The sequence below is a fragment of the Cherax quadricarinatus genome, chromosome 57 (genome assembly GCF_038502225.1).
Source record: "Cherax quadricarinatus isolate ZL_2023a chromosome 57, ASM3850222v1, whole genome shotgun sequence".
Classification (NCBI taxonomy): Eukaryota; Metazoa; Arthropoda; class Malacostraca; order Decapoda; family Parastacidae; genus Cherax; species Cherax quadricarinatus.
The window spans coordinates 13,820,619-13,843,116 of NC_091348.1; the positions used below are offsets into that span (position 1 = coordinate 13,820,619).

At 37.0% G+C, this 22,498-nt stretch overlaps 1 protein-coding gene across 4 annotated transcripts in view; it reads right to left on the reverse strand.

Annotated features, from left to right (window-relative positions):
- Nacalpha (nascent polypeptide associated complex protein alpha subunit) overlaps window positions 1-22,498 on the reverse strand; it is a 41,444-nt gene that overhangs the window by 16,307 nt on the left and 2,639 nt on the right. For 2 of the 4 annotated variants that reach the window (XM_053783206.2, XM_053783205.1), the window contains exons 3-4: window positions 16,818-16,847; window positions 2,620-2,871 (exon numbers count right to left, since the gene is read on the reverse strand). In XM_053783206.2, the coding sequence (XP_053639181.1) occupies window positions 2,620-2,871; window positions 16,818-16,847 (282 nt within the window). The remainder of the gene's footprint in view (window positions 1-2,619; window positions 2,872-16,817; window positions 16,848-22,498) is intronic. The other 2 variants (XM_053783207.2, XM_053783209.1) reach the window with 1 other exon arrangement.

Consider the following 22,498-nt stretch of genomic DNA (forward strand, 5'->3'; position numbering starts at 1 on the left):
GTGGACAGTTTAAGGGTTAAAAAAAAAAAAGTACAGAATTTTATGGAAAACTTACAGAATTACACTCACAAAGTTAGCAGTCTAAGTGATATTTACGCATCAATGATTTCACCAACTTGAAGCCCTATTTTTGGCCAATTCCATCGCCCCAGTCAACCAAACTCATAGCTATTTTGCTAGTATTCCTTCTATTCTATTTGAGTACAAGAAACTGCCCATTTACCCATTTCAGCTACCCAATAAAGTGATCAGAATTCGGTAATTTGGCCAATTTCACACACAATTAAAATATTGCCAATTTAAAAATAGGATCCAGGATAAACAATATAGACATTCCTGGCACTAAAAAAAATTCTTATGTTCATTAGTTACATTCCTATATTACGCTTGCTTTCCATTTTGAATTTTATTCACACAAAAAATAGAATAATTACTATTATGCAGACTACAACATTATTGTAGTAAGTGCTTAAATAATGTCAGCACATTTGTGGACACACATCAGACTGACCAGTTAGACATGTACTGGATGAGTGACGTAATGTGTACTCTTGGAATACAGCGGTCCCTCGTTTTTCGTAATTAATCCGTTCCTGGAGGAGCTACTATAAACGAAATTTACGATGTGCGAATCAATTTTCCCCATAAGAAATAATGTAAATACAATTAATCTGTTCCTGGCACTCAGAAGTATTAAAACAAAAAAAATTTTTTACATGAAATATACATGTAGTACATAAATACAATGGGAAATGATGAATGAAACATTAACAGCATAACACTTACCTTTATTGGAGATTCTTCTTCGTGTATGGGAGACTGGAGGAGGAGAGAGATTGGATTGTTTACAGTTTGGAAGGGGAATCCCCTTCCAGCAACACCTCAGATAACAATTGCTTCTCTTCTCTGTTTCTTAATGCCACTAGGACCACCTTGAGAGTCACTCTAGTCCTGTCTCGCAAAGTAACTGTGGAGAGAGCTCTGTTTCTGGCGTCTCTTTAACACTTCCCTAAAATGGCCCAAGTCTTTGTCACTGTACATATTTCTCACCTTCTTTACCACAGGCTTGGCACTAGGAGCTTTCTTTGGAGCCATGGTAGCTTATTTAGTACTTGCAAGCACTAAAATGAGTGGAATATTATGAAATATTTCGTAGGAGCACTTGAGGGGACCTTCACTCACTGGTAAACAATGCCAGACTGGCTGGGTAGGGAGGCCTCCCCGGCTCCCACCGTGCATACGCGTCCCGGACGAACTACTATTCGCGAGTCAACCTATGAAAAGCGAGTCCATGTTTATATGAAAATACCCCTATGATTCGCGAAATTTACGATTGCCGAGAACTACGAAAAGCAAGGGACCACTGTATTAGCAAAAATCAAACATTTCCGCTACCTCTACTTTGCGCTCATTTTCAAGCTGTCAGTCCTGAAACCAATGAAAATCATCTATTTCTGCAATATATCTTCCAATCTCCAAATGAGACCAAGAAACCGAGAATACAACCATACGAAAATACAGCCTCTCCTCACTTAGTTAACAACGGAGTTCCAATTCTAAGACCATGTCGGTAAACGAACTCGTCGCTAAGTATGGAGTATACTATAATGGTAGTGGGTTTGTGTCAACAATATCTGATGTTGTTTTAGCATTACCTTTGCCCAATTTATAACATTTCTGGTATATTTTTTAAATGTTTATAGTGTGCTGTATATTGCAATTAACAGAATAGAGGAAATCAGCTCTAGTATACACTATTTAGGTATGCATTCTGGTCAGAGAGCCCGTTGTAACTCCAAGTCGTTGGTAAGCTAGTACGTTGCTGAGCGAGTCGAGACTGTACACTGCAAAGTCGCGGTTTTAAACCAAAAACACGGTCAAAGTTTTTCCTCCATTATGCATTGCCTGCTGCAGAGCACACTGCATAGACCCATTCTCTCATATCTAGGCCCAAATTTACTGCTCACAGCTTATCTGAGTGAGATGAGCTCGTGGCATAATATGTACTACGGAACTGACCCCGCACTTCAAAGCCGCAGTACCATGGGACCCACCCTGAAAGGGTGGGTCCTACTGAACTATGGCTTTTAATTGCAGTTCAAACCATATCAATAATTCAATAAGCTGCAGTTAATTCATTTTAATGGAAGAGGAAATCTCTCCACTATTTAGGCCAAAAAATGGGTTACCGAATTCTTAAGTCGGACACTCAGGTCACTGGAGGAATGTTTAGAAAAACAAGACAAACACTGATAATCATATGCACATCAACTGTTTCACAGTTAAGCAAGTGTGTATGTATAAATACATACACACAGGTTTTTATTCATTATAAAATCCCACTGGTCCTCTGAAAATTGATTAAATGCAATACACAAATCTAAATACTGTATGGAACTGTAATAAAAACCCTACTAAAGTTCTAAATTTAGTCAATGCTGGTAAAAACTTGGTATATACTGACAAGTTGTGGTTAAAAATACATGAGCAAACACTTATTTTATTTGGAGTGAAAAAAGTTCTAGAATTGGAACATTATATTCATAATGAAATGTCATGTGTATGATCATGTGTAACAACAATCAGTACTTCTGGTGGAAATTTTTCGTTTATTCTTACCTTAGCTTCACCAAACACAATGTAAGTGTCAGAGGCAGGATTCTTAAAGACATCAGGCTTATTGATGACAAAGAGAATGTTCTTGCTTTTACGAATAGTGACACGGTTAATACCTGGAACTTGCTTCAATCCCAACTTTGACATAAGCTTGCGGGCTTTCTTCTCCGATCGACTTTGCTTAGCTGCCTTAGAAGATTCTGTAACTGTTGGTGCAGATGCAGAACCACCCTGTTCTAGTTCTGGCAAGGATTCCTGAAGAAGATTAATACAAGTAGATAAATAAATGTAGCTTCAAATGAACACACAGCTTTAGATAATGAACTTAACTAGCTCCAAGAGGAATGATTCGTTATGAAAAACATGCAAAACTGCTCATGAGTTCAAATCCCTAACTTTAGGTTGTGAAGGAAACCATAAGTGCCAATGTCAACAACAGCATCTGACACTGACCTTTCATAAGTTTAACCAATACTCAAGACATCTTATCAGACTTCATACCAAGTGATGTCGAGCTACACAAAATGAAGTTATGGTAAGTGAAATTCACCACCCTTCAAAATACAAAAATTACATAAGAACATAAGAAAGCAGGAACACTGCAGCAGGCCTGTTGGCCCATACTTGGCAGGTCCTTCACAAACCATCCTACTAACAGAATCGTATTTGCACAACCCAATTTTCAATGCTTCCCAAGCAATAAGCTTTGAAAATTCTATTCACTCATGCGCAAGTTCCACTCAAATCAAATCATGTATGTGGGGAAGTACCCTGTCTGGTGTACAATATATGAACTTTAACATAGCACAAGTTCTTTTGAATAAAATATCAAAGCACTTTCAGCTAGTGTCATAAGGTACCAGTGGAAAAAATAGTAATACAAGTGCTGCAATATATACTTTGAAAGAGTATATTGCTATAGGAAGCACTTGACAATTGGAGATGGAAGCAACCCTGACCAGAATTAGTGATAATATGACAATTCCAAAACTATGAATCTAACTAAAAAACTGTCAAGTCCTGTTATTATTACAACTGCAAGTCCTGAAAGGATACTAGACACAGAAGACTGCAAAGACATTATTTGTACAGTAAACACTAGGTGTGCCAAAGTATCGGTAATGACATCACTGGGTAGCGGCTGATTTTGATGGTAATGGAACTAGCCTAAAATTGAGTATGGGCATCAGATAATTTTGATGGTATCAGTATTGGCCTAAGCTCGACTTTCGGTATAGGAAAAAATTTTGGTATCCTATCCTCAGTGAATACTTCAATACAACTTACACCCCAAAGTCAAATTGCTTACACTCTCGGAAAAGTTAGTCAGTGGTAGCATAAGATAGTCATTATAATGACCCCATCATAAAAACAAATCTCATTAAGGATGCTATGACTTCCAAAACAAAATAGACATATAAACGAGTTTAGCTAGAATCTACTGAACAACTCCAACAAATAGCAAAACTCATCCTGACCTAATTCATCAGTGTACTGCATGGACAGAGCCATCATCGTTATTCACAAGGAGAACGAACCTGAGAAGTGTACCAAGTCTACAGTTTCAGGCTGACATTGAAATCATATGAAATTTCACAAAGCAATGCCATTTCCTCTCATATGTCAATAACAAAAACTTACCAAATCCTACCAGCTTTCTGCTCACCATCTTATTATCTGAATCGCTATTTTTTCTAAGCACTTGTGTTATTACCACATTCTTGAAATGAATATAGCCTTAAAATTAACTTAATTTCCAAATGTTAGTTTGTACTATAATGCAAATATACGTAATACATTTAAATAAATATTAACAGTAATATTAAATGTAAATACAAAACTATTTTGGATTTCACCTATATGTATATACTTTAATTAGATATGACAAAAATCATTTAACCCCATAACTGTGTCCAACATACTGGAGGGCCCAACGTATGTAGCACCCTCTTTTCATTGGTTTTCGACTGAGCCACTGTTCACTATGTTTGGTGCTTTTACCACTTTTCTTCTGTTATTGCCATTTTCATAAAACAGTTGCATAAGAAAAGGATGACTGGCACCATAATTTAAGTGCGTATTATGTACTGTGTACTTTTTTTTATATTTTTTTCATGTTGTTATGCGTTTTAGATGCATTCAATAACGAAAAGCCAGCAATTTCTTTATCGTTTGGGATCAGAAACCTTTGAGCCGAACAAACGGGGCCAGGCTGTATTAATATTCAAGTGACAAGGTTGTCTAGTGTACTAGTACGCACTATTTTTTGTGCTTTCAAATACACAACCTGCCTATTTTCTTGACCTCGGCACAAATGTTTGGGTCTCCTACAACTTCTTCGTGCCTTTGAAAAGATAAGACCCAATGGTTTCACGCAGTGAAGCAAGGGTAGCATTTCCTAACTTGCATAATTAAACAATGAAACCAGGACCTGTTGTTTCACCACCAGCAAACAGGGTGTGGAACTGGCAGGAAGATGCCGTATTCATCCCAAATTTATTACAATTTCGTGATACGTACTACTAATGGAATTAAAAAAAAAAAAAAAAAAAAAAAAAAAAAAACCTGTAGGATAACCTAGCTTCAATGAGTATTATACCTTAAACAATTGTAATGTCACAAAGTTTCCTTATATAAATACAGCTTCTCCTCACTTTATGACTGAGTTATTTTCCTAAGGCCACGTCAGTAAACGAATTTGTCGCTAGGTGTGTCAACCACTTTTCATAATGTTTTAGTGTCACCTTTGCACCATTTATAACATTTCTGGTATATTTTTAACCCCCTGACTATTGCAACCCCCAATTCTGAGGTGTCTCCTGGTCTCAAAAAAAAAAAAAAATTCTTATGAAATGGTAAGAGAATATTTTACCGATTATGGCGAGACCAAAAAATGAAATTTGATGGAAAACTGACGGAATTATGCTCTTGCAAAGTTAGCGACCTCGTCGATATTTACAAATCAGTGATTTCGCCCACTTTGAGCCCTATTTTCGGCCAATTCCATTGTTCCAGTCGACCAAACTCATAGCCATTTCTTTAGAACTCCATTTTTTCTATTGACTGAGTACAAGAAACTGCACATTTACTGATTTCAACTACCTAATAACGTGGTCAGAAATTTGTAATTTGGTCAATTTCACAAAAACTAAAAAATGTGACCGTCAAAATAAGGTCCAGAATGAACAATGCAGACATTCCTGGCTCTAAAATAACATTTTCTTTGTTCATCAGTCACGTCTCCAGGCCCCTCTGATATTACTCTTGCTTTCTATTTTGAATTTTTATTCAAACACAAATAGAAGATTTACTGTTATGCAGACTACTGCAATATTGTAATAATTGTACAAATAATGTCAACCCATTCATGACTGCATATTAGAATGGCTAGTTGGACATTTACTGGACAATGACATCATTTGTTTACTTTTGAACATTGGCAAAAATCAAACATTTCCCCTACTTTGAGCTCCATTTCAAGGTTCTTTTTATAGTAAAACCAATCAAAATCACCTCTATTTCTATAATATGTTTTCCATTCTATCAAATGAGACCAAGAAAACGAAAATAGACCACAAAGTTGGCATTTTAATTAAAAAAAGTCTTTTTTTTTCTCGTTATGCACTGCATGCTCCAGGATTTTTTTTTATATGGTGCACACTGACCACACAGACCCATTGTCTCACATGTGGGCCTACCAGCTTTCTCCTGCTTGATTTGAAGCCGCTAGAATTTATGAGTAAATATGTCAAACACTGTACCTTGTAAGACGTATATATACGACCGAAACAGTCAAAGGGTTAAATGTCTATACAGCAGTGTACTGTATACTGTAATAAACAGAACAGTGGAAATCAGCACTAATATACATTATTTAGGTATGCATACTGGTCAGAGAGCTCGTCGTAAGTCCGAGTCGTCGGTAAACGAGTACGACGCTAAGTGAGGAGAGGCTGTATCTACTTTATAGTGGTCTTAAGGAACACAGGTGTCATGGGCACACAAATTACAGGTCTCCCTCCACATTCATGAGGGTTAGGGGATCAAGAATCTCGCGAATGTTGAAAAATCGCGAATGTCTGGTGCACAAATATTTTTTTTTTTTTTTTTTCAACAAGTCGGCCGTCTCCCACCGAGGCAGGGTGACCCAAAAAAGAAAGAAAATCCCCAAAAAGAAAATACTTTCATCATCATTCAACACTTTCACCACACTCGCACATTATCACTGTTTTTGCAGAGGTGCTCAGAATACAACAGTCTAGAAGCATAAACATATAAAGATACACAACATATCCCTCCAAACTGCCAATATCCCAAACCCCTCCTTTAAAGTGCAGGCATTGTACTTCCCATTTCCAGGACTCAAGTCCGACTATATGAAAATAACCGGTTTCCCTGAATCCCTTCACTAAATATTACCCTGCTCACACTCCAACAGATCGTCAGGTCCCAAGTACCATTCGTCTCCATTCACTCCTATCTAACACGCTCACGCACGCTTGCTGGAAGTCCAAGCCCCTTACCCACAAAACCTCCTTTACCCCCTCTCTCCAACCCTTTCGAGGACGACCCCTACCCCGCCTTCCTTCCCCTATAGATTTATATGCTTTCCATGTCATTCTACTGTGATCCATTCTCTCTAAATGACCAAACCACCTCAACAACCCCTCTTCTGCCCTCTGACTAATACTTTTATTAACTCCACACCTTCTCCTAATTTCCACACTCCGAATTTTCTGCATAATATTTACACCACACATTGCCCTTAAACAGGACATCTCCGCTGCCTCCAACCGTCTCCTCGCTGCTGCATTTACCACCCAAGCTTCACACCCATATAAGTGTTGGTACTACTATACTTTCATACATTCCCTTCTTTGCCTCCATAGATAACGTTTTTTGACTCCACATATACCTCAACGCACCACTCACCCTTTTTCCCTCATCAATTCTATGATTAACCTCATCCTTCATAAATCCATCCGCCGACACGTCAACTCCCAAGTATCTGAAAACATTCACTTCTTCCATACTCCTCCTCCCCAATTTGATATCCAATTTTTCTTTATCTAAATCATTTGACACCCTCATCACCTTACTCTTTTCTATGTTCACTTTCAACTTTCTACCTTTACACACATTCCCAAACTCATCCACTAACCTTTGCAATTTTTCTTTAGAATCTCCCATAAGCACAGTATCATCAGCAAAAAGTAACTGTGTCAATTCCCATTTTGAATTTGATTCCCCATAATTTAATCCCACCCCTCTCCCAAACACCCTAGCAATTACTTCCTTTACAACCCCATCTATAAATATATTAAACAACCATGGTGACATTACACATCCCTGTCTAAGACCTACTTTTACCGGGAAGTAGTCTCCCTCTCTTCTACACACCCTAACCTGAGCCTCACTATCCTCATAAAAACTCTTTACAGCATTTAATAACTTACCACCTATTCCATATACTTGCAACATCTGCCACATTGCTCCTCTATCCACTCTATCATATGCCTTTTCTAAATCCATAAATGCAATAAAAACTTCCCTATCTTTATCTAAATACTGTTCACATATATGCTTCAATGTAAACACCTGATCTACACATCCCCTACCCACTCTAAAACCTCCTTGCTCATCCGCAATCCTACATTCTGTCTTACCTCTAATTCTTTCAATTATAACCCTACCGTACACTTTTCCTGGTATACTCAGTAAGCTTATTCCTCTATAATTTTTACAGTCTCTTTTGTCCCCTTTCCCTTTATATAAAGGGACTATACATGCTCTCTGCCAATCCCTAGGTACCTTCCCCTCTTTCATACATTTATTAAACAAAAGTACCAACCACTCCAACACTATATCCCCCCCTGCTTTTAACATTTCTGTCATGATCCCATCAGTTCCAGCTGCTTTACCCCCTTTCATTTTACGTAATGCCTCACGTACCTCCCCCACACTTACATTCTGCTCTTCTTCACTCCTAAAAGATGGTATACCTCCCTGACCAGTGCATGAAATTACTGCCTCTGTTTCTTCCTTAACATTTAAAAGTTCCTCAAAATATTCTCGCCATCTACCCAATACCTCCATCTCCCCATCTACTAACTCCCCTACTCTGTTTTTAACTGACAAATCCATATTTTCCCTAGGCTTTCTTAACTTGTTTAACTCACTCCAAAATTTTTTCTTATTTTCATTAAAATTTCTTGACAGTGCCTCTCCCACTCTATCATCTGCTCTCCTTTTGCACTCTCTCACCACTCTCTTTACCTTTCTTTTACTCTCCATATACTCTGCTCTTCTTATAACACTTCTGCTTTGTAAAAACCTCTCATAAGCTACCTTTTTCTCTTTTATCACACCCTTTACTTCATCATTCCACCAATCACTCCTCTTTCCTCCTGCCCCCACCCTCCTATAACCACAAACTTCTGCCCCACATTCTAATACTGCATTTTTAAAACTATTCCAACCCTCTTCAACCCCCCCACTACTCATCTTTGCACTAGCCCACCTTTCTGCCAATAGTCGCTTATATCTCACCCGAACTTCCTCCTCCCTTAGTTTATACACTTTCACCTCCCTCTTACTTGTTGTTGCCACCTTCCTCTTTTCCCATCTACCTCTTACTCTAACTGTAGCTACAACTAAATAATGATCCGATATATCAGTTGCCCCTCTATAAACATGTACATCCTGGAGCCTACCCATCAACCTTTTATCCACCAATACATAATCTAATAAACTACTTTCATTACGTGCTACATCATACCTTGTATATTTATTTATCCTCTTTTTCATAAAATATGTATTACTTATTACCAAATTTCTTTCTACACATAGCTCAATTAAAGGCTCCCCATTTACATTTACCCCTGGCACCCCAAATTTACCTACTACTCCCTCCATAACATTTTTACCCACTTTAGCATTAAAATCCCCAACCACCATTACTCTCACACTTGATTCAAAACTCCCCACGCATTCACTCAACATTTCCCAAAATCTCTCTCTCTCCTCTACACTTCTCTCTTCTCCAGGTGCATACACGCTTATTATAACCCACTTTTCACATCCAATCTTTATTTTACTCCACATAATCCTTGAATTAATACATTTATAGTCCCTCTTTTCCTGCCATAGCTTATCCTTCAACATTATTGCTACTCCTTCTTTAGCTCTAACTCTATTTGAAACCCCTGACCTAATCCCATTTATTCCTCTCCACTGAAACTCTCCCACCCCCTTCAGCTTTGTTTCACTTAAAGCCAGGACATCCAGCTTCTTCTCATTCATAACATCCACAATCATCTCTTTCTTATCATCTGCACAACATCCACGCACATTCAGACTTCCCACTTTGACAATTTTCTTCTTCTTATTCTTTTTAGTAATCTTTACAGGAAAAGGGGTTACTAGCCCATTGTTCCCGGCATTTTAGTTGACTTTTACAACACGCATGGCTTACGGAGGAAAGATTCTTATTCCACTTCCCCATGGATATAAAAGGAAAATTAATAAGACCAAGAACTATTAAGATAAAATCAAAGAAAACTCAGATGAGTGTGTATAAATAAATGTGTACATGTATGTGTAGTGTGACCTAAGTGTAAGTAGAAGTAGCAAGACATGCCTGTAATCTTGCATATTTATGAGACAGACAAAAGACATCAGCAATCCTACCATCATGTAAAACAATCACAGGCTTCGTTTTACACTCACTTGGCAGGACGGTAGTACCTCCCTGGGTGGTTGCTGTCTACCAACCTACTACCATATATATATATATATATAATATATATATATATATATATATATATATATTCTTTCTTTCTTCTTTCAACACACCGGCCGTATCCCACCGAGGCGGGGTGGCCCAAAAGGAAAAACGAAAGTTTCTCCTTTTACATTTAGTAATATATACAGGAGAAGAGGTTACTAGCCCCTTGCTCCCGGCATTTTAGTCGCCTCTTACAACACGCATGGCTTACGGAGGAAGAATTCTGTTCCACTTCCCCATGGAGATAAGAGGAAATAAACAAGAATAAGAACTAGAAAGAAAATAGAAGAAAACCCAGAGGGGTGTGTATATATGTGCTTGTACATGTATGTGTAGTGTGACCTAAGTGTAAGTAGAAGTAGCAAGACGTACCTGAAATCTTGCATGTTCATGAGACAGAAAAAAGGACACCAGCAATCCTACCATCATGTAAAACAATTACAGGCTTTCGTTTTACACTCACTTGGCAGGACGGTAGTACCTCCCTGGGCGGTTGCTGTCTACCAACCTACTACCATATATATACATATACATATACTTCTTCTTTCTTTCAACACACCGGCCGTATCCCACCGAGGCGGGGTGGCCCAAAAGGAAAAACGAAAGTTTCTCCTTTTACATTTAGTAATATATACAGGAGAAGAGGTTACTAGCCCCTTGCTCCCGGCATTTTAGTTGCCTCTTACAACACGCATGGCTTACGGAGGAAGAATTCTGTTCCACTTCCCCATGGAGATAAGAGGAAATAAACAAGAATAAGAACTAGAAAGAAAATAGAAGAAAACCCAGAGGGGTGTGTATATATGTGCTTGTACATGTATGTGTAGTGTGACCTAAGTGTAAGTAGAAGTAGCAAGACGTACCTGAAATCTTGCATGTTCATGAGACAGAAAAAAGGACACCAGCAATCCTACCATCATGTAAAACAATTACAGGCTTTCGTTTTACACTCACTTGGCAGGACGGTAGTACCTCCCTGGGCGGTTGCTGTCTACCAACCTACTACCTATAATATACATATATATATACATATATATATATATATATATATATATATATATATATGTATATATATATATATATATACATATATATATATATATATATATATATATATATATATATATATATATATATATATATATATATATATATATATATATATATATATATATATATATATATATATATATATATATATATATATATATATATATATATATGTCGTGCCGAATAGGCAGAACTTGCGATCTTGACTTAAATAGCAACGCTCATCTTGCCATATAGGACAAGTGAAAATTTGTGTATGTAATAATTTCGCCAAAATCATTCTGAACCTAACGAAAAATATATATTTCACTGTGTTTGTTTAGTATTAAATTATTGTAAACAAATCTAAAATATATTTAGTTGGGTTAGGCTAAAATAAATTGTTCTTGTTATAATAAGGTTAGGTAAGTTTTCAAAGTTCCTTTTGGTGCAAAATTATAAATTTTTACATCAACATTAATGAAAAAAATATATCTTTAAACGTATAAGAGAAAATTTTAGAAAGGACTTAATTTTAAATGAGTTCTTGCTAATTGACCAGTTTTACATATTCGGCACGACATATATATATATATATATATATATATATATATATATATATATATATATATATATATATATATATATATATATATATATATATATATATATATATATATATATATATATATATATATATATATATATATATATATATATATATATATATATATATATATATATATATATATATATATATATATATATATATATATATATATATATATATATATATATATATATATATATATATATATATATATATATATATATATATATATATATATATATATATATATATATATATATATATATTTATTTTTTAGGAAAATATAATAACAGCATTTACTTAGCCTAACAATACTGCTTCCTTAACCTATTGAACCATGAACAATCATAAAACACATGAAAACATCATAAAATATTGTATTAGTGCCAGCCCTTTGGTAAAGGTGAGAAAGACTATAGAATTCAAGAAAGAACTTGTCGCAGAGTACCAAAGTGGAGGAGGAAGAGAGAAGGGAGAATGTGCCTTCTTCAGTGATTCTAACAACATGTACAATACTAAAGCAGCACAAATTAATAAAGGCTATAGTGCCAGCCAGTGATAAAGTGTAGCATTAACAGTGTAGCAAGCAAGTTGAGCAATTAATCGATAGAAAAAGGACAGCACGAACCTAACTCCTCCAACGTTGTTCGAGTTATACTATAGTGTGACTGACAACACCGCCATCTCTACCACCTCTGATGCCGCCTTCACCACCACTGTGCATGGCTTATGCTCTCAGTGGCCCTTATACACCATACAACAACAACAACACAGCAACACTCGTGACATACTTAATGACATTTTATTCATTCTAGGGTATATGGCATGTTTCTATGTTATTAATATTGTTTATTATGTCATATTAGATGAATTGTGATAAATAAACCGTAGAGCTGATATTATTCATACTGAAGGACCATCTTCTATCTCCAAACAAACTTTGCCACTACCACAATTCCTAGCATACGTAATGACATATTTTAAATATGATAGGGCAGCTGGGTATTTGCGAATGTTCGAAGCCCAAGAAAGTGGAACTCACAAATGTGGAGGGAGACCTGTATATTGTTTGAATATACCCCAGGATATTCCCTCAAACCTAACTTTACAATAATTAACCAAGTATTACACACTGAAAATATTTTAGTATGAAAAGTATTCTTTGTTAGAACACTAAACCAGTAAAACAAAAATTATCTGCACCAATTTATACTGTATATTCCAAGTGGAGCAATGATGGGCTATGCATCTCCCTCCCAAACCTTGGAGACATCTAATACCATAAGAAACTAGTATACATAGTGTTAAGCACTAAAAATAAGAAAACTGAAAAAATTATGATTAAGCATCAATAAATTGTAAAAGAAATATCGCTGGTACATTTATGCTACTATTGCCAACAAGTGATAATTTTTTTTGCCAACTTCAACACCATAAAATCTTATGTTTTTACCAATTCCAATCATTTTAGTCTCATTCAATTTATAAAAATGCACTCCTTCAATCTATAAGAAAACATGACTTTTTTTTTTTCAAAATCTTACTACACAGAAAATTTAATTTCCAGGTATGCTACAGTTTAAGGTTTAAAGTGGGACATATGGTATTGGAAATAAAACAATGCCAAAGACTTTATACATAAAAATACTTACCTATATATGTGCTAGCTTTCGTTACTATGCTCAGGTAGACTAAGATTTAATTATAATTTATACTTCTACATACTTATTTGATGTTGGTGTAGCCAGATACTTAATATTTCAAGCATCTATAGCCCTTAAAACATAACATCCTAAGACTATCAGATTAGTCTTTCTTATGTTCACCTTTCCCTCACAGCAGGTATTTCGGTGAATATGCATAGGAAATTACTTCCATAATGACTGAGTTACCATTTTCCAATTTAGAGGCAGGTGACTATGCCCTGGGAGACAGATCCCTTAAATCTGGCTCAACTGCCAAATGTTCTGACAAATATCTAGCTCCTGGGCTACTGTGTGCTGTTAGCCTAATTTCACTTGCGTTCTTACCAACAACCTCCGCAAACGCTTTCCACAAATAAGCAAGCCGTTTCTCCACTCCCCCCCCCTTTCACCAGGCTTCAATCATGCTGTTGATATTTGTGTAAATCAGAGAATGTACCAATGCATTGGGTCTGTACATGTATATACATGTCCACAATGATTGCAGTTTCCCTTATCTTGAAAGGACCATTTCATTCTGATGCACTGGATGATTACCATCTGGTAATTTCATAAGTGTGCCAAAAGTAGTGTTACAATTAATGTAAAGTGGCCAGAGAAGATGATCTCTGATTTAGCATTAATTAATGTGACAAAACTAAAAGGTTCAGGAAGCCTTAGTTAATAGGAGAGTATCCTGAGTGCCTGGTCACATCATCATCTGTTAAACCCTCATCTTGGTACATGTTCATGATAAAAGTACATCTTTGATCCATGTGCAAGACTGAATTTACCTTTAATACAGAATTAGTTTGCTGGACTTCACCAATAATGGGGGAATGTTCTCCCACTATTTCCAATTTGTTGGTAAGTAAACACAAATACTAAAGTATATTAACTCTTTCACTGTTGTGGCCACCAAAAATTAATGGTACACAGTAAGCTGATGAATGATCAAGTCATCATGAGGAGCTCTGCTGACTATCTCAACAAAGCCCAATTAAGAGATTAACCTTAACATAAACCAGGCATGACATGTATACATGTATATACAGTGGTACCTCAAGTTTCGAACAGCTCCCAACTCGAACAATTCTGTAATTGTGTTTTTGTAAGTGCTTTCGTAAGTGCATTTTTAGGGGTCTGAAACAGACTAATCTAATTTACATTATTCCTTTAGGAAACAAATTCGTTCAGTAATGGCACTCGAACAGCCTTCTGGAACGAATTAAGTTCATAACTTGAAGTACCACTGTATATATATAGATTTGTGTTGGCAACCAGGCACAGCAAGTGCATATACAAAAATTATAATACTTTCAAATTAAAACTGCAGTGAGCCATTTTACACTTCCAAACATCTTGGATCATGTACCACTTAGACCCTCCTACAAAAACTTCTTAACCCACAAACTGCCTCTCTACCCTTTAAAGTACACCATAAAATACTTCATGACAAATACACAATTTTGACTGAAATAAGCTTGTATAAACGTTTCACTACTATGCAGTTCATCAGGAACTACTAAGGATTAATTTGCCAATGCTCAACATGCCATTTGGTTAGTTTTCATTATTTTTCCATTATCTGTTATATTCAGCTTTTGCTGTTCTAGATTTAATTTAAAAATTTACCAATGGCCATCCCATGACTAAAATTAAAGCATAAATTTTATATTAACACAAGTTCTTATGCCACATCAGAAAAAGACCTCCAATAGGTCTTCAATTCTTTTTAACTCGGAATACACTTCAAAGCCAATCTAGACGAGTCAAATTAAGTAGCATGTCATTCAGCTCATGAACCCCAAATGATACAACAGTTTCTTGGCGAGTAATTAACTGTACAGTACTATAACTAATTTAATCGCAAAGCTCTCTCTATTCCATTTCATTACATTATGTGACTTAATTCCTTCTTAAGCCACTGGACTGTGTATATTACAGACATCATTTACTAACTGAAATGTTGCACTTTCAGGCTGTTTTGTTGGAACACGTGCAGTATCTTGAACCCGAAACAAACCGGGGAAAAAGAAAAGGGTGGTTTCTATTAATGTGGCTCATGTGATTAGAGCCAATGAACACAGCTGAGCTGGTACTCAGCATGGGTGAGTATCTGTTGTAATCAGTCATAATTTCTGTTCTTTTTCTCAACGTCTTTACCTGAATATTGCCATAACCTAAGAGTTATTTCATATACCTTTGAAATTCAAGAGGAAATGCACAAGCCATGTTAGAAAGTTTTTAAAAGACAGCAGCCAAGCCATCACAATATTATGTATTATAACAACTGGTAGTAAGCAGCTCATTTTGTCTTGGCTCATTTTCTCTTGCAACTCAGAATGTGTATTTACAAGAGGCTGTCATAATAGGTTATTTCGTTGTGGTGCTGTTTCAAAACTCACATGACTCCAATGCATTGGCTCTATAGTTCAATGAATGTTGGCATGTTGTTCCTACACGTGAACATAGATAGCACTGTTTTTGTTTCATTCATGAGGCCCAATATGGCACTCACAGCTGCATCAGGTTTATTGTATTTTTCCATAAATGAATCAAGTGCAGCTGTAATCAAGAGCTGGAGTCTGTTTTAAATGTACATTTGTTTTCAGTGAAATTAAATCTCGCTCTATTTCATAATTTATAGTATATTAATAATCCTGAACTCAAAACTACTACTGTATAAATTATGTACTACAGCCAACATCCTGATCAAAATTTCTATTACTGTACTATACTGCTTTCAGGTAAGGTGTTTTGACGCCAGTGAAAAACTCTTGATCCAAGAAATTAAAGTTACTCTCCACTTCCTTGAATCAAGCCTGATTGCCTCTCATGCCCCAGGTGCTGTATGGCCCCCTATGGGTTTAGCACTTCCCCATAAATGTAATAATGAAGAAATATTCTATACTGCACTGCAAACCTTGCCAAAAAATATCATTAAGAACAGCAAATGTATAAATGTATTCAACCACAATGCCAGACCCCTAAATACAATAGTGACATTAAAAGCCTTACTAGAATATCTTAACACCAACTTAATTCTAAAATCCCTGGATAAAAGGTCAAGTAACGAATGTATTTAACATACCTGGACACTCATCCATTTGCAACTGTAGACCTAATAAGAAAGGGGAGGTATTGCAATTTACTATGCAAATGAGATGAAATTTAAGAAAAATCATAAAATCTACATATGCCTGTGGAGAATATATATCTGCCCAAACTGTTAACGAATGCTAAGATTCTGATAACAATTAAGAGCTGTATATAGAATCCTAAATACTAACATAACTGACTTCAATGATAAATTATGAAATCTAATCCTCAAAACAAACTGGACAAAAGCAGCCCAAAAAATTACTAGTGACTAAGACTAATAATCTCTATCAAGCGTATGACTGAAACTTATTAAATTGTACTATATACTCCCAGTTACTAATGTTGTACTGTCAATAACTCAATCCAACAATCAGAAACATTATTTCTGCACCTGACAAGATTTAGACCAACATACTATCCCACTAACACCTGCATAATGTCTGATGGAAAAATATACCCCATAAAACGTACGTAGGACAGTGTGAGAGGAGGAATTGCAATTTTTCGGACATAAGACGATGGGGTAGGGACTAAGTGTCTAAATATACACGCACAAAAATAACAATTTATTAGAATTATTAATCCCAGTGATGATAAAACCCATTGCTAATCTTTTTCTACCAGTCTGCACTTTAGAAATGACTCAAAAACTATAAGCTTCCCCTTTTCATAACCCTAATAGGAAAAAAGAAAATTAAAGAAAACAAATGAAAAGAAAAGAAAAAAAAAAAAAGATTCCATAATGAATCAATTAACAATTTTACCACAGCAGTAAAAGATCTGAAACTGGAAAAGAGAGCTTAATAACATTTTTTTTTTTTCAACAAGTCAGCCATCTCCCACCGAGGCAGGGTGACCCAAAAAAGAAAGAAAATCCCCAAAAAGAAAATACTTTCATCATCATTCATGGGTGTGAAGCATGGGTGATGAATGTTGCAGCGAGGAGAAGGCTGGAGGCAGTGGAGATGTCAAGTCTGAGAGCAATGTGTGGTGTGAATATAATGCAGAGAATTCGTAGTTTGGAAGTTAGGAGGAGGTGCGGGATTACCAAAACTGTTGTCCAGAGGGCTGAGGAAGGGTTGTTGAGGTGGTTCGGACATGTAGAGAGAATGGAGCGAAACAGAATGACTTCAAGAGTGTATCAGTCTGTAGTGGAAGGAAGGCGGGGTAGGGGTCGGCCTAGGAAAGGTTGGAGGGAGGGGGAAAAGGAGGTTTTGTGTGCGAGGGGCTTGGACTTCCAGCAGGCGTGCGTGAGCGTGTTTGATAGGAGTGAATGGAGACGAATGGTTTTTAATACTTGACGTGCTGTTGGAGTGTGAGCAAAGTAACATTTATGAAGGGGTTCAGGGAAACCGGCAGGCTGGACTTGAGTCCTGGAGATGGGAAGTACAGTGCCTGCACTCTGAAGGAGGGGTGTTAATGTTGCAGTTTAAAAACTGTAGTGTAAAGCACCCTTCTGGCAAGACAGTGATGGAGTGAATGATGGTGAAAGTTTTTCTTTTTCGGGCCACCCTGCCTTGGTGGGAATCAGCCAGTGTGATAAAAAATAATAAAAAAAAATCATTCAACACTTTCATCTCACTCGTACATAATCACTGTCTTTGCAGAGGCGCTCAGATACGACAGCTTAAAAGTCCCTCCAAACTGTCAATATCCCAAACCCCTCCTTTTAAAGTGCTTAACCTAACATCACTATATCAGTAACCAACTTTATCAAAACATAAGACCTCTACAACACACCATCCATTATGACCAAACTAATAACAATTTAAAGAACTTATTGTTCACTAATGGCATACTGTACCATGGTGAATGGACACAAAACATCACTATGAAAAGAAGTACAGACTAAGCTTAATCTCCTAAATTTAGATACATATTTTCAATAACACGTTAATATAATTAAATTTCAAACACGCTAATAAAATACATGTAAAAATGGGAGCTAAACCATTTTGGAAAACATTCTCAAATTCTAGGATAATTTTTTTTTTTTTTTAACAAACCGGCCATATCCCACCAAGGTAGGGTGACCTAAAAAGAAAAACAAAAGAAATAAAGAATATATTAAACAAATATTTTCCCCAAAATGATGGGTATTCAACAGCTTACTCTCCTCCATAGACTACTTTCACTAATGATATTCTAGGACTCCCAAACTTGACACCACCCACACCGTAAGCCTCCATAATGCTATATTCCAAACAGAAATATGTACGTACTTAACTGCTCATATTACTATTCAACAAATCTCCCTTAACGAGGAAACTAACCCACAAAGGTAAAAAGAGACTTATGAATACAATTATGCATTCAACAAGGTATCAAAAACAATATCTGCTACTGTTAACACTACTTTAAAATTAGAAATATATGAAGGTGCCTGCACACTGTAGGTGTTTAACAAAGGTTACTACTATGTGATACAACAGAGTACCAATGGAGCTAATTCCCAGCAAGGGTGGTAAGTCACCATCATAATATTGTTAAAAAAAAAAACAGCTTTCTATTTTGGTGGAAACAATTGGCTACACACACCCGACTGCTTAATGTACTGGAAACTGGGTAGGTTCCCAAGTACAGCCCAAGAGAAAATTAACATACATGTCAAGAGGAAAAACAAATAGCAGCAGTTGTTTCTAAAGACATACAACATCCTACCCAATCCCTCACCACTTGGCATGCCCTCTAATTTTACATATTTGATCTTATTTTGTTTTCCTTTTATGTGGTGTTCTGAAAAATTATTCTCCTTTTTGGTGTTCACCGTGTCTCCAGGAATGTAACCAGATGAATACCCAAGTTTTATTGTTTAGAGATAGAATACCAAGAGAATTGTTTCCAAATAGGCAATAATCTGAAATTCTGGAAAATACACTCATTTATGCTCCTTCTAGTCATTATTTACAGAAATTTCAATTACTCAGATATGGTAAACACGAGGAAATTAAATCTTCATCAAAGTACAAAACAAATTCTGGCCACAAAATAGAGCGAAACACCAACGTCAAAGACCTGGGATTTATCATGTCGGAGGATCTCACCTTCAAGGACCATAACATTGTATCAATCGCATCTGCTAGAAAAATGACAGGATGGATAATGAGAACCTTCAAAACTAGGGAGGCCAAGCCCATGATGACACTCTTCAGGTCACTTGTTCTATCTAGGCTGGAATATTGCTGCACACTAACAGCACCTTTCAAGGCAGGTGAAATTGCTGACCTAGAAAATGTACAGAGAACCTTCACGGCGTGCATAACGGAGATAAAACACCTCAATTACTGGGAGCGCTTGAGGTTCCTGAACCTGTATTCCCTGGAACGCAGGCGGGAGAGATACATGATTATATACACCTGGAAAATCCTAGAGGGACTAGTACCGAACTTGCACACGAAAATCACTCACTACGAAAGCAAAAGACTTGGCAGACGATGCAACATCCCCCCAATGAAAAGCAGGGGTGTCACTAGCATGTTAAGAGACCATACAATAAGTGTCAGGGGCCCGAGACTGTTCAACTGCCTCCCAGCATACATAAGGGGGATTACCAACAGACCCCTGGCAGTCTTCAAGCTGGCACTGGACAAGCACCTAAAGTCGGTTCCTGACCAGCCGGGCTGTGGCTCGTACGTTGGTTTGCGTGCAGCCAGCAGCAACAGCCTGGTTGATCAGGCTCTGATCCACCAGGAGGCCTGGTCACAGACCGGGCCGCGGGGGCGTTGACCCCCGGAACTCTCTCCAGGTAAACTCCAGGTATAATATATGCCTATCAATTTCAACAAAAAAATTTTACTCACAGCTATTAAATCTTAATTGATTAAGCACCATTTCACCACTGCTGCTGGTTTAATGGTAAATCCAGCTGATGTAATGGTATCATGCAAGATTCCCATTCTTGCAATCTGGGTTTGATTCCCAGGTGGTGCACTAAGTTTGTGTCCCATAGTCTGGTAGGCAATACTCTCGCCACATACACTGAGTGTCCGTGGTTCAATTCCCAGCCAAGTGGAAACATTGGGAGTGTTTCCTTACACCTGCTGTCCCCATTCACTTAGCAAGTAGGTAGGTACCTGGGTGTTAGCCAAATGGTGTCGACTGCATCCTGAGGGATAAGATTAAACGACCCCAGTGGAAATAAGACAGACAATCCTCGATGACGCACTGACTTTCTTGGGTTATCCTGGGTGGCTAACCCTCTGGGTTAAAAATCCAAACAAAATCTTATCTTAACTTTCATTCATACTGTGTACATAATACTGTATATTATTAGTTTTATTTTCCTATCAATTAAGCTTTATTAATTAATACCTCAAATATTTTCCTGTATTACTTTTAGTATAGCACATGTTCCTGTATGAATAAGTATTGCCTAACAATTCCAGTGAAGAAATAGATGAGACTGCTTGCATAGTGTAATAGAAAATTTCTATATGGGTAGGATAAGGGATGCTGCTTTAACCTCAGTGGCACACACTGCTATACAAGTGTTCAGTATAAACAAAATTGAATAATTTTCTATGGGTTTTAAATTAAAAAACTACTACAATGGTGTAAGGAAATCTGATCTTGTAGTCTATATGAGCAGACATGGAGCAACACTGGCACACTGAAAAATCACCCCCACACATTTATTATGTATACAAGAAAGAAAATTGTTAAATTAAATACATACAGGATAAACAAAAAATAAAAACAATGGAGAAGGAATAATTAGGTAAAAATCATGCAGGAGTTAATATATAGGAGTGGTAGCACATTCAACTCACAAGTGAAGTTGAATTCTGTTCAAGAAGTTTAACAGTATTGGTAAGACACTGGAGTCAAGTGCAGACATCTTGCTCTATTCAGTCCTAAGCATCAGTGACAAATTCCCATTATCCCTCAGGGATATCTGTTCTCATACATAGCCCAATGGGCAATTGAACTAGGGCACCATTCATTTTTTTTTTTTACACCTCTCTATGGATTTCCAAGGCTTGAAGAAGCCTGTTTGCCGAAGAGTGGGGCATTTGGCTCCTAATCAAAGGATTTCTGTGCTGACTCTGGAATGAGGACATCCCACTCTACTGTTGACTTGACAAATTTCCTACTTTCTTTCCTGGAGCATTTGTCCTCGCCATGCCTTCTGGACAATTGGTCAGGGTACCAAACATTGCTCCTTCTAATCCTGGGAAGAGGCTGTTATTTATTACTCAGGTGGGGTGCAAGTGGATGTCTGGCTCTGCTGGGTTTAGGCAAGAGGGCCCTCCTAACCTAAATGGGAACATACTGTTCAGGGTCCTATTTTTGGAGGAAATTTTGTTCACTCTTCATTTCCAACCAAGATTTGGGTAATACATGTATATGTTTCCTGGACTCCAGGGAGGTAGAACTTAAGTTGCAAGCTTTGATGGCCCTCAAAATCTCAACTTTTATTTTGCCCAGGTCATATAGCACCTGGGGAATGAGAAGCATTTAGGTTCAATCTAAAAATGGGAAGAATTAAATTCCTTGGAGCAGGAGCCTCACATTGGCATCAAGGCACCTCTCTTGAGATGACCTCTATCATTAAACACCTGCTGTCTTTGTTTCCTATCAGTAGACACCTAGGAGCTCGTCTATTGTTGTGGGCTGCACCCTGAGAGGGGGGGGCCTAAGGAGGACCCTAATAAAAGTAAGTCATTGTTG